Raw genomic sequence first — 12,599 nt, 5'->3', positions numbered from 1 at the left:
TTAAACCATGGAAAATGTTCAGGTCTTATCTCGGTAGATTATCTTTAAAAAGCCTCCTTGATATCTATATTTAGATCATCCGATGGTGATAAAACTCTTATGGTACGTTGCACTTTAACTGTTTGACTAGCAAATGATCTGGGTGTAATAAGCAGGTCTGTCCTGTATAGTTTGTATGGTTTTTACTTTAGTGTCTGTTTCCTCATGTTTTCTGAATATGGACTCTCAGTTATATACTGATGTTATGATTTACATTCTGAAAATGTGTCACGCAGCTGTTAATAGTAGCCTAGTTCACGCCATAAGCTGGGAACTGTGCCTGGGAACACTGGTGTGATCTCTGAGACGGAGCCGTTAGCGTTTTCCTGATGCTGGGATTCTGACCTGGGGGAGATTACCTTGATTATCCTATAGAGAGCTGTTCGTTTCCAAACGGGGGGAGGAGTCTGTGCATATGCCTCATTCCAGCAGTGCAGTATCTACATCCGGAGCATGTTGGAAAGGGGCGTGACCCTGATGTCAGCATGCATCTCCAATGGCTCCTCCTCCTCTCCACAGCACTAGGTTTGTCCACCTGCTGAGATGTGTGACCAGACCTTCCTGGCCATTACCTTTGGTCCTTGTGACTGCTGCAGTGAGACCAAGCCCCTGATGAACATATACCTGAAGAATGAGCCGGTCAACTACTGCTCACTGTGCGTGGAGCGGGTAGGGGTCCCTCTGCAAATAGTCGCCCTCACCCAAGACACGAACCACATCCGTATCTTCTCAGGGTCACACCACCGATACATGTTAATCGCTGATGTTTGCCAGGAGTCTGCGTTTGCCGCCCATGTGTAGCATAGTGAAGTTTGGGAGTCCGTCCCAGCCAGACTCAGCTTATAATACAACCTTGGTCTCCAACACCAGTATTTCCAATATCATAATGCTGAAATTTCAAAATTCCCTCTTAAAGCAGTATTGATTTATTCAGTGTTTAACTTTGGTGTTTGTTGTTAATTGAAACAATACATAATAATGTATTAATTATTCTTCACATGATCATTAGAGCCAAGATATTTTTATTCTGTGGCGGCTTGGTTGTGATCCAGAGTTTTTAAAATGCTAGTTTGCTTTCTGGCTTATAACACATTAAGTTGTTTTTTTAAGCAAACACCCACAGTGAATACACATCTGCCAGACCCGAGAGCCACACATGCCTTTTACCGTCGGAATGGAGTCCTACGCCTCTGGGTCAGGCCAGGTTATCGCGCAAATGTCTGTTCCGTTAACTGCCTGCAACTTCTCCCTGTGCCCAGTTTTATATGAACTGCTGCAATGTTTATACCATACCGCAAAGAAATCAAACTGTAGTAAATATGAGACATGCTGTCAATGTGAAAGGTAACGTTTTTCGACACCTGAAAATAGTGTAAGTTTAGTAACCAAATACATCGAAGGCTAATATAACTGTTAATAGCAAGCGGTCTAGAATTTATGTACGATGCGTTATGAATATCTCTGGATTAAGACGAAACATTGTTTCTATGGAAGCTAATGTCCGTATACATCAGACACCTCATGAGTTACAAAACCGTTCGGGAAATCGTATTTTTATATTTAAATAATGTACTCTGATGAGGCTTAAGAGAGCGACTAGTTTTCGGCGCTATCGGGGAAGCTTCTTGCTGGTGACGTCACTCCAGCCGCATCAGCTGTGAGGGGACCGTGGAGCCTGTTGTTTCAGGCACCTCGCGAAGAAACGCAAAATAGAGAGAAAACATCCTCCTCCTCGGTTAATTTTTTTTACCCTCTGTCTGTCCGTCATCTCTCCCAAAGATGGCTTGTCAGGGACTGCAGCCGAATGAGACCCTGGCAACGCTGAAGATGGAATCGGAGACTCTGAAGACTAAGCTGGAGGAGGAGCGAGCCAAACTGCACGATGTTGAACGTGAGTGTTGGGGATGGGAGACGGGGCCTCCTGATCTCCGCTTCTCAGCGATCGGGATGTCAACCCGCCGCCGTCCTGTTAACAGAGCTGCTGAATTATGCGGCTCCTTCTATGTTGCATTATGCCATGAAAAATAGGCAAATATTTATGGAAGCGAACGGTGTTAACATCATGTGATTTCGAATATGAATTACATGAAACATGTCATTTATACATACATAAAATACGTGACGGGTATATGCATTTTAATTTTGTAGAAGGCAGCACAGATTATGGATGCATTTTTTGGCGAAACATTTAATTATGTGCAATGTTTAGATCAGACATGTTTTGATATCGCTTGCAGTAACCTACTGTTTTCCCCATAATTAAGTATACAGGCAACAGGCATATGCTCGATTGGTAGATAATACACTAACGCAAAAAATAAATGCCAATTTTCTGTCATTATCCTTGCTTACCCATAATTCACTTTCGTAGGACTGAGATGTATTTTTTTCTGGAAATAACAAAAAAAAACGATACGGTTATATCGGAACAACCGATAGGCTGCTGTATTCTGCATAGGCAAAGAGGAATTAATAGCAGCACCGATTCATCACATGATAATGAACTTGTCCAAATCTCTACATATCAGTGCATCAGGTGGCAGAGCGCGTGGAAGCTCTCGGACAGTTTGTCATGAAGACCAGGAGGACCCTGAAGGGTCACGGTAACAAAGTTCTGTGCATGGACTGGTGCAAGGACAAAAGGAGGATTGTGAGCTCCTCTCAGGTGAGGAAACCCTTCGCAATACCGGTGTTCTGACGAGTTGAGCTACCTATCGAGACGTACTATCGAGCCTTTCTGCGCATGTGCAGTTCCACCCTTTTGGGGTTAGGGTTGGGGTTTTAGGAGTGTTTTGGGGGTTAGGGTTAGGGCTATCGATTAGCACTACGGTAGCCTAACTCAACAAAGTTGCTCAACTCGATAGAACACCGGTATGGACCGTGAATTCTGCTGATATACACGTGGTGATATTCATATTAATGTTTACTATTTTACTTAGATACATAGTTTTATATTTGTTTTTTCGTTATTGTTGGCAGCGCAGTTGCTAATTTATCACCATTCTAAGAAAGTTCTAGTAAAGTGGAAAACAAAGCTGTCCTGCCGCAGCTATTTTATTGAGCCGCATCTTTGCGATGGTCTGATTCTTTGATCATTTTAAGAAGTCAATGCCTCTGTCCACGGTTTAGAAGTTACGCACTCCATGTATTCATATTGTAATTGCATTATTTGTTTATTTGCAAAACGTATAGTAAATTCTGTCGAGGTAGGCATTTCTTGGTTCCTCGGTGGACTGCACAGAGCAGCACTGAAGAGAACGCGCCAAGGAAACTGCTGCATTCTGGGTCTCTGTATTAGTAAGCGCAGGCTTCCAAGGTGTCACATGCAGAGCAATGCAAACAAAAAAGTAATTACTGAGAAGAATGGCTATGGGCTATGTGAGACAGAAACGGTGTTTATTTCTGCAGATAGTTTAAATCCAAGCATTTTGTACAGAATTAATTACAGCAGCTCCCCGGGTAACTAGGCGGTTACGTTACGACAAATCTGTTGTAAGGCAAAAATGCGTTTTAATGCAGCACACCTAACCTAACAAACGTCATAGCCTAGCCTACGTTAAACATTCTTAGAACATTTACGTTAGCCTACAGTTGGGCAAAAACATTAACACAGACCCTAATTCGTAAAAATATGTTGAATATCTTATGTAATTTATTGTCTAATGTAGGCCTACTGAAAGTGAATAACATTTACCAATCGTGAAGTCGAAATATCATAACACGGACCATCATAACCCGGGGAGCGTCTATATATGTATATTTTTGATCAGTGATGCATGTTTTGTTTGTTTTCTTTCATGAAACACTTGCGATTTGCTCTTCAGGATGGAAAAGTGATTGTATGGGATGCATTCACGACAAATAAGGTAAATTATTACGTGCAAGTATCATCCCTTAACTCTGCTTAGAACACAAAGATAATCTTTACCTACCCAGTTCCATGATTTAGTAAAAGTAGTAAGTTATGAGCATATTGCAGTTTTATGCTGGTCTCCATTTTGCTGAACCTTTTATAGTTAATTCCTTAAAACAACAGATATTTTTCAGTGTATTTTAAGTGGCTTTGTGCATAGTGTTCATACCAAGCGTATGCACCGGCTGAGAGAAAAGAAATGGGCTCACTGCTGCCCCCGGGGGCCACTCCGGGCATTGCAGGCCCAAGTGTATGCCTGTGTGTGTTTCAGGAGCATGCTGTCACTATGCCGTGCACCTGGGTGATGGCGTGCGCGTACGCCCCTTCTGGCTGTGCGGTGGCATGCGGGTGAGTCCTGCCAGGGTCTCAAACGTTTATGCTAATGTAAAGCCCTTCTGCCATGCCTACCAGGCAGGGACGGATTACAGACCGGGCCAGCGGGGCCGCTGCCCAGGGGCCCTTGGGGTGCAGGGGGCCCGTGGGGCCCCTAGCCCAAAACAATTTGCAACGCTTATCAACAATGTATTTTCGTTTGTCTATTTTAGAGGGCCTACATTCTTTGATCCTCTGCCTACAAGCGCCCCTGTCCCTATAGGGAGTGCTTTGGCTGCCAAGGGCCCTTGAATTGTGGTGGTGGTGCTGGTGGTGGTGGGGGGGGGGGGGGGGCTCGCGAACGTTTTGCCCAGGGGCCACACAACCCATAATCGGTCCCTGCTACCAGGTATTGACTGGACAAGCCGCAGCCCGTAAGAAGTTCCCTGCATTGTGTGACAGAATGCAGCCGATAGCCGGACAGTGTACATGCGTGCCGCATGGTCCGGGATGCTGACCACCTGTGTTTGCTGTCTTTGCCCCTGTGTCCTTGCAGAGGATTAGATAACAAGTGCTCAGTGTATCCACTCTCCCTGGACAAGAATGAGAACCTGGCGGCAAAGAAGAAGTCCGTAGCCATGCATACAAACTACCTTTCTGCCTGCAGCTTCACCAACTCAGACATGCAGGTGAGGGAGGGCGGCAGCGTAGCCTCTTCACGACTCTGGTTCCTCACTCCCAAGTTGAGCTGTGTAGCATACGGCTAACAGACGGGAATAGCTTTAAGATGCGGCCTTTTCAAATTCCATTGTTTAAAAACCCAGTTTTTAAACAAGACATCACTGATGTCGTTTTATTTATTTAAGAACACCAGCTCAGTTATATGTACTTTTGTTTGTCCTCTTGTTTAAATACTGCTGGGTGCTGAACCAGGCCTGTGTCATGGCAGTAGCTGGGCTGCCTGCAGCGGTGAGAGTCTCTGTGCGGAGTCTCTGTGCGGAGTCTCTGTGCGGACGCTCTCTGCGGAGTCTCTGTGCGGAATCTCTGTGCGGAGTCTCTGTGCGGACGCTCTGTGCGGAGTCTCTCTGCGGACGATCGTGGAACGAAATGAGCCGCCTTGGAGGCATCAGTCACATGGGATCACGATTGACCTACATTAGTCTATGTAATTATCTCAGCATTTACAAAAAATTAAATGCAGTTTATAAGATTATAGCTATGGAAATGTTTTGACCATAATTTCTTACTGTTCAAACAGTGTAAGATTCTTGTTTTTGGGAGTAAGTAATGAATAGGTGTCAGTGATTCAAACCCGCGCCTTCAGATTAATTACTTTGGTTTTGCAGCTGGGATCATCAGTCTTTGGGGGCTCCTCACTTTCTGCTCCTCGCTTTCCGCTCCTCACGTTCTGCTCCTCACTTTCTGCTTCATGGTATTTGATAATTAAATCAACCATGGTGTTCATACGTAGAATTTCATGCTACGTATAATTTTAACTGCTTTTGCTGACTTGCAGGCAAGTAAAAAAATGTACTTTCGCCTGCGAAGCGCAGGAGATCTGTTGAAGTGCCTCCGCTTGCATTTTTAATTTGGCACTTTAATAGCTAAAAATATGTCTCCTTGAGCTGTGTAATGTCAGTTGGCTGTACAGCTTTATATTAAACAGGATTTCACTTTGATTCATGTGTTTTATAGTCTCATGAACTTCACAAACATGTTTGATTACGGATAACTACTCACACCAGGATCATTTCACCCCTGAAGGTGAAAATGAAAAGGATATAAATTATTTGTTGTGTGTTTTGTAATTCACCACAAGAGGGCAGAAGACATTCCAGCTGCATATTTGCAAAGTTCCACTGAAATGTAACCAGTCAGTATAATATGAATGAGTAAAATACTGTATAGATAATCATGGGTGCGAATCCCAATGCTCTAACCAGTACGAAGTGGGGATCGGCAGCCGCTCTTCAGCCGTGTTCCTGCCGCCTTTCAGATACTAACATCCAGTGGCGACGGGACCTGCGCCCTCTGGGATGTTGAGAGTGGGCAGCTTCTGCAGAGCTTCCATGGCCACTCTGCAGACGTGCTCTGCTTGGACCTGGCCCCGTCTGAGACCGGCAACACCTTCGTGTCAGGAGTATGAGAACTTCCCGTCTCTTGCTTACCGTAACTTGGCCAGCAAAGCTAGACTTTGTCAACCGCACAGCCACTATCTATATCAGGCCAATGTGGTTTGGTCCATAATGGGATCCGATCGCTGGCTGAGGGATACACCCTCTCCATCTGTGTGAATTACCAATGGGGACACCCCGCCTGCCCCCCCTCCCAGAGGGCTGCTGACACTTTGCAATGGTTAACAGCTGGGCCTTGTGGTTGGAAAAGTTGAGAATCACTAGCTTTGACGGTTTTTTTTTTGTATCTGAAATGCATGACAGATTTTCACACTTATGCACTTTGGTTCGGTAATTCAGGCGAAATGACGGTTTAGTGCATTTTTGTGTAGCGCTCACACCTCGCACCTCCAGCCCCGTATGTGTGAGGATTACGTCATCCCCTCGGGGTGTTATTGTTGATTTCCTGTTTCCTCGCACAGTCCAAAAACCCACATTTAAATGCACTGTTGTCCCAAAGTTTCCCATAGTGTGAGAATGTATGTTCTGTAAGAGACTGGCAACCTCTTCAGGGTACCCTGTGCTCTGTTCTTCCTAGAATCAGCTCAAGCTCCCTTTATACTGAAGTTGAACTGGATAAGTAGTTTTGGAAAATGTACGGAATTCAGGCCAGGCATCCTGTTAAAGGGCGCTACACAACATGAAGTCCTTTTAACCACTATGCCCCCTAGTGCATGACACCAGTACAACACTGTAGCTAGTTGCTCAGAATACACCAACATGATGAAGAGGTTCAGATATTAAGGACTGCTTCCTGCATTCGCAGGGTTGTGACAAGAAGGCCAATGTTTGGGACATGCGCTCAGGTCAGTGTATCCAGTCGTTTGAGACCCACGAGTCAGACATCAACAGTGTAAGGTGAGTTCCTTGAACAGTGAAAAATCATTTTCTGCATGATGCTTATGAGTCTTTTATGAATTCTCTGCGATTTATTAATCTGACGTCGCAGCTCCGATCATATTAATAGCAATGCAGCAGATTTGAAGCTGTCGTTTTGCTTACCAGTTTCTGTGTTTTTATTTATTGAATTTTTGTGTGACTGCTTGCATTAAGTCACTCTCCATAAGTGCCTTTTCAGATTTTTCCACCAGGACTGCAAAATGTGTCAATGGCTTGATAACACATAGTTTTTGCAGTATGTCAGACGTCATTGATTTGATTGTTTTTTTTTAACATCAGGTACTATCCCAGCGGAGACGCATTTGCCTCTGGCTCTGACGATGCCACTGTGAGTCACTTATTGTTTGATGTTAAGTTTTCCAAATTGCAAATCAGCAATAGGGATCATTAAGTGGTGTTTCATGGTACAACACACTGACCAAAGAGCGCTGAGCTCATTGATTTATTCTATAGACTTTTGAGGGCCACTGTTATCTTTCAGATGATGAGGTCACGTTTCCGTGAATCATGAATGTTGCGTCAATGGGTAGCGTGTCTCTAAACATTGCTGGGGTTAAGGACTGATGATAGATGGCTGAAAATCAGCCACGTGGTTAATGTTAATGGAGACGCTGGTGTGTTTCAGTGCCGCCTGTATGACCTCAGGGCCGACCGGGAAGTAGCCATCTACTCCAAGGAGAGCATCATATTCGGGGCATCCAGTGTGGATTTCTCCCTCAGCGGTAAGGGCAGAAGGGTTAGGCCAAGGTTTAGAAAGCTGTGCTCAGAGCTGTCGGCAACCGTCTTGCTGTAATGCAAGCGCCACAAGTGATTTTGGAGAATACAACAATCACTCCAATAGGGGCATCTCTTCATAGATCAAAGTTGAGGCAGCACAATCACTCAAGCGTGCTGTCTGTCCTTGAGCAAGTAAATGCGTCACCGGCCATGCTAGTGTCATGCCAAACACAAAAGCAGCTATCTCTCTTATTGCGTCAGCTGATTGGCTCATCTGATTACAGGTTGGGTTTTGTCTTTTTTCTTTTTTTTTGAGCTACACATACTTGCATACAAATTTGTTGGTAACCGTCCACTATCTCTGAAATAACTGACAAAAGTTTAATTGCGTCCCTTATTGTTTGTTCCCATTTAACACAAATCAGACTTTGCTTTTGATTATTGATTCAGCTGAATATTTTATAGAATTAAAACAAATGAAAATGGCACAGACAAAAAAAAGATGGTACCCTTCATTTAATGTTTTGTGGCACCACCTTTTGCAGCAGCCGCTGCCAACAAGCGATCTCTGCGTCACGATGAGGCATCTGCATCTGCCAGCAGGCAGTCTGACCCACCCTTCCCGAGCAAACTGCTCAAGCTGTCTCAGGTTTGAAGGGCGGCGGCTCCACACTGCGGTTTTCTGATCTTTCCATAGATGTTCAATAGGATTAAGATCTGGGCTCATGGGGGGCCATTTAAGAATAGTCCAATTTTTTTTTTCTCCACCATTCTTGAGAGCTTTTAGTTGTGTTTTGGGTTATCATCCTGCTGGAGGACCCATGACCTGAGACTGGGGCTGAGCTTTCTGACACTGAGCAGTATGTTTTTGCTCCACGTTGCCTTGGTAGTCTTGAGACTTCATTGTGTCCTGCGCAGATTCATGGTTCCCCGTGGCCAGATGCAGCACAGCAGCCCCAAAACAAAGCCAACCCCCCCTCCAGGTTTATCAGTAGGCATGGGGTTCTTTTCTTTTAAAGCTTAATTTTCCTTCTGTAAGCACATAGCTGTAAACACAGACGGGCCAAAAATCTCAAGTGTGGAGCCGTCCTGGATCTTCTTCCATGGAGACCATTATTGTTCAGAACAGATGGTGTGATCAGAAAGTGACGTACCTTGATCTTGGAGCTCAGCTTGAATGGTTTTGGATGGTTTTCTTGGCTATTTTTCTACCATCCACACTGTCCTTCTGATCAACCCGGGGTTGCATTTCCTCTTGCGTCCACGTCCTGGGAGGTTGCCGACAGTCCCATGAACCTTATACTTTTTAATGACATTGGCAACTGTGGTCACAGGAACATGAAGCTGCTTGGAGATGGTCTTATAGCCTTTACCTTTAACACGGTTATCTATAATCTTCATTCTGAGCTCCTCAAACAGCTGTCTCCTTTGCTTTCTCTGGTCCATGTTCAGTGTGGAGACACAGTGATACCAAACAACACAGTAGCAAGTTCTTTCCCTTTAAATAGCCTGAATGGCTGATGGAAAAACTTGCAGGCACCTGTGGTACTAATTACGGTTAGACACTTTGAAGCATGACTATAATGCAAGGATAAATAGTCTCTTTAGGGTTACCAACAAATCTGTCCATACAACTTTAACATGTTTTTGAAAAATAAACAACAAATCATTCCTTTTCATTATTTTGTTGATTTATTCCATTATATGCTAAAGACATGCAGGTACGCATTAGAGAATGAATTTTAATTGAATCACTTTTCAGGAGAAATTAAGCATTGTTTCAGTGAACTGTAAGGGTACCAACTAATTTGTCCACGTCAGTATGCACCCCACACATGTAGTATGTACTATAGTAACTTCCTGACTCCCACTTTAATTCAATACAATAAAATAAAATGCATGGTGTTTTTTGTGTTTGGACCCATTGTAATGATTTTGCGACGTGTTATGCTCATGATATGTAAAAATCCTTTTAAGGGTGATTTATCTGTGTACAGATTATTAGAGTGTTTAGTTCCTTCAGTGTGATGCATGGTGGTGTCTGAGAGCAGAGAGAAGGTGTCCTGTCATATTGCTCTGCTGGACAAATTATTAAAAGCTGTACACGGGCTAACACTCACTCATTAAAACACACGGGCTAGAACTCATTAACACACATTAACACTGCACTCATAAATTCTTTGTGGTAAATTATCAACAAACCTTGCTTCCCTTCTGTTGTTCTCAGAATGAATATTATCTTGCCTTATGATTGCAAGCACAAAAATGTCACCTAACACAGAGAAAATAAGGGGATTTGGTTGTGGGATTTGGTATCTATGGTGCTGTTATATCAAATGTCAATAGAAAGCTGGTATTAAGGGACCAAGGGGGGTTCAGGAGCTGCAAATTGGGAAGGATCACAATAGCTTTGAGTTTTATCATTTTGTAACACAGTAATTTGGGGATTTTTTTTTGAGAGACATAGGGAATTTTTCATCAGTAATAATGACAATGGGCTGGGTGTCGAGTAAAAAACCTGTATTCACACAGGGGTGAATTGTGCTGTGAATTCAAGTGGCCGTTTGCTCCTCTTCCGAAGGTCGGCTGCTCTTTGGCGGCTACAACGACTACACCATCAACGTGTGGGACGTGCTGAAGGGCACCCGGGTGTCCATTCTCTTCGGCCATGAGAACCGTGTCAGCGCCCTGCGTGTTTCCCCAGACGGGACGGCCTTCTGCTCCGGATCCTGGGACCACACGCTGAGGGTGAGCGAGCATCGCGCTCGGGTCAAACTGCAGCTCGCCCAACGTTAGACGAAACTCATTTTTACTTATTTCAAAAAATGTGCATGCAAACATGCATCAAGGTTAATGAGACCAATTCCTTATTTACTTTCTCTCTGGGTTTAATTTCCCTCGTTTCGATTTTGTTCTCGTCTGCTTTCCAGATCTGGGCCTGAGATATTTCTGCGGTGAACGGGGATTCCGATTGAGCAAAGAAATTCTACAATGGCCAGCCAATCAGGACGGTCATACATTGTTAGAGGTGGTTTCCTGGGAAGCCTCTGGTAACACGAATAAATGTCGTCATCTAAGTGGAAAGCCCTTTAGCCACACGTGTATATATAACCCTCCACGATAAGCGGATGTGCGGTTAAGGGACACATCAGCTTTCGTTTTCCATTGCGATTCAGAAAATAGTATCGATGTATCATTAGCCTGTGTTTAAACTGCTGAACCAAAAGCCCCCCCTCCCTGCCTGGATGCATATTCTGCCTTTATGTGGTTGCCCATGTCACATGTTTGTTTGTGCGTTTCGTTTACGTATTGCAGATTTACTGTCTCTAGACAGCACAGCTGTGCAATAGGTAGTTGCCCCCACCTCTGTCATGGGGTGGAGGTGATCCGCCCCCTCATTTTATTTGTGCTCCCTCCCACTTTCACAACCAATCCTTTAAGATACTTTGAGATCCGACATGCCCATAAGGGTTATTTATATGTGACGGGCAGGTGCCCTGGATGAATCCCATCCTTCCCAGGATGCACTGCTTCCCAGGATTTGCCACAGACGACAATGAGCCTGGCTGGATGATTTCTAATGGTGCAAAAAACAATCCCTGCTTATTTAGATGGAATCTCTTTCCAGGGCCTGGAAAGCCTTTATCGTATTAACATTATATGGATATGTGCTTAATGGGAACAAAAGGCGGTTTCCATGTTCTTGGATGGGTTTTACGTCCTCTGTCTGACTTCCTAGATGCAAAACTAATACAAATTAGTATTTCATCCTTCTTGTTATTAATAATTATCGACATCTAGGAAACACAAAAATTGCACCCACAGAAATGTCCTTTACCCTACTACACAGATGACAGAATGTTGTAGTTTAAAATCGTATCTAATTAGAAAAATGCACTTGAAATTAGTTTGTTCTGTGGCTGTAATATTTAGGCACTAATAATATTTTGTACTTTGATGACATAACGTGCTATTTTTATGAGCAACATTTTTGACCAGAACAGGATTTCACAGACTCGCATTAGCTCTATCCTCCGGATTTCACTAACTAGAAAATGACAGGGGGAACAAAAGAAAACAATTCCAGATAATATGGAATTTGTTACATTATTCTCAAATCTTAAAGTGTAGAAGACTGGTTGAAAATGTGTGATTTTAATTTGTCCTGGCTGTTGGTCAAACATTGTTCTGTTTCAGTTTCCTCGTTCGAAAGTAAAACATTGGATTCAAAATTAATGCCATCGCTCTTTCCAAAAATTTCTAGATATGGCACGAGAGACCAGTTGGATATTCTTAGTTGACCTTATATGCAGTCAAAAACATCAGTGCTCTAGAAAAACGACAGTTTTATGTGACAAATGCACTCGCAGTATTTCTGTAATCTTAATATTTTGCCGTAGAGATCTATATTTGAATGTAACAAAATTTCATGCTGGAAGTATTGTACACAAATCTATGTAACAAATGTAATAAACGATATTTAAAATACTGGAAATCAGTCGGGTTTTTTTTTGTATAACGGGAAATTGTGTTTTTTACAGTGT

The 12,599-nt window shown here is 43.5% G+C and overlaps 1 protein-coding gene across 3 annotated transcripts; it reads left to right on the top strand.

Annotated features, from left to right (window-relative positions):
• Window positions 1-1,282: 1,282 nt before the first annotated feature.
• On the top strand, window positions 1,283-12,543 carry gnb5b (guanine nucleotide binding protein (G protein), beta 5b). Of its 3 annotated transcripts, none has more exons than XM_049030996.1 (12): window positions 1,283-1,383; window positions 1,819-1,930; window positions 2,568-2,704; window positions 3,864-3,905; window positions 4,224-4,300; window positions 4,821-4,953; window positions 6,261-6,404; window positions 7,205-7,296; window positions 7,618-7,666; window positions 7,964-8,060; window positions 10,637-10,803; window positions 10,986-12,543. In XM_049030996.1, the coding sequence occupies exons 2-12, from the start codon at window positions 1,819-1,821 to the stop codon at window positions 10,995-10,997; spliced, it is 1,062 nt and encodes a 353-aa protein (XP_048886953.1). In that variant the 5' UTR covers window positions 1,283-1,383; the 3' UTR covers window positions 10,998-12,543. The 3 variants fall into 3 exon arrangements, with proteins under 3 accessions (XP_048886953.1, XP_048886954.1, XP_048886955.1); XM_049030997.1 differs by lacking the exon at window positions 1,283-1,383 and adding an exon at window positions 1,395-1,411; XM_049030998.1 differs by lacking the exons at window positions 1,283-1,383; window positions 1,819-1,930; window positions 2,568-2,704 and adding an exon at window positions 3,075-3,386.
• Window positions 12,544-12,599: the final 56 nt, after the last annotated feature.

This window comes from Brienomyrus brachyistius, chromosome 11, assembly GCF_023856365.1.
Source record: "Brienomyrus brachyistius isolate T26 chromosome 11, BBRACH_0.4, whole genome shotgun sequence".
Classification (NCBI taxonomy): domain Eukaryota; kingdom Metazoa; phylum Chordata; class Actinopteri; order Osteoglossiformes; family Mormyridae; genus Brienomyrus; species Brienomyrus brachyistius.
This window is presented reverse-complemented; position numbering and strand designations above follow the sequence as displayed.

Bases quoted from the DNA above. Each gene is read 5' to 3' on its own strand.
- gnb5b (XM_049030996.1), top strand. From the start codon at position 1,819: ATGGCTTGTCAGGGACTGCAGCCGAATGAGACCCTGGCAACGCTGAAG. The intron at 1,931-2,567 runs GTGAGTGTTGGG...TCTACATATCAG, and splicing joins CAAACTGCACGATGTTGAAC to TGCATCAGGTGGCAGAGCGC. The intron at 3,906-4,223 runs GTAAATTATTAC...TGTGTGTTTCAG, and splicing joins ATGCATTCACGACAAATAAG to GAGCATGCTGTCACTATGCC.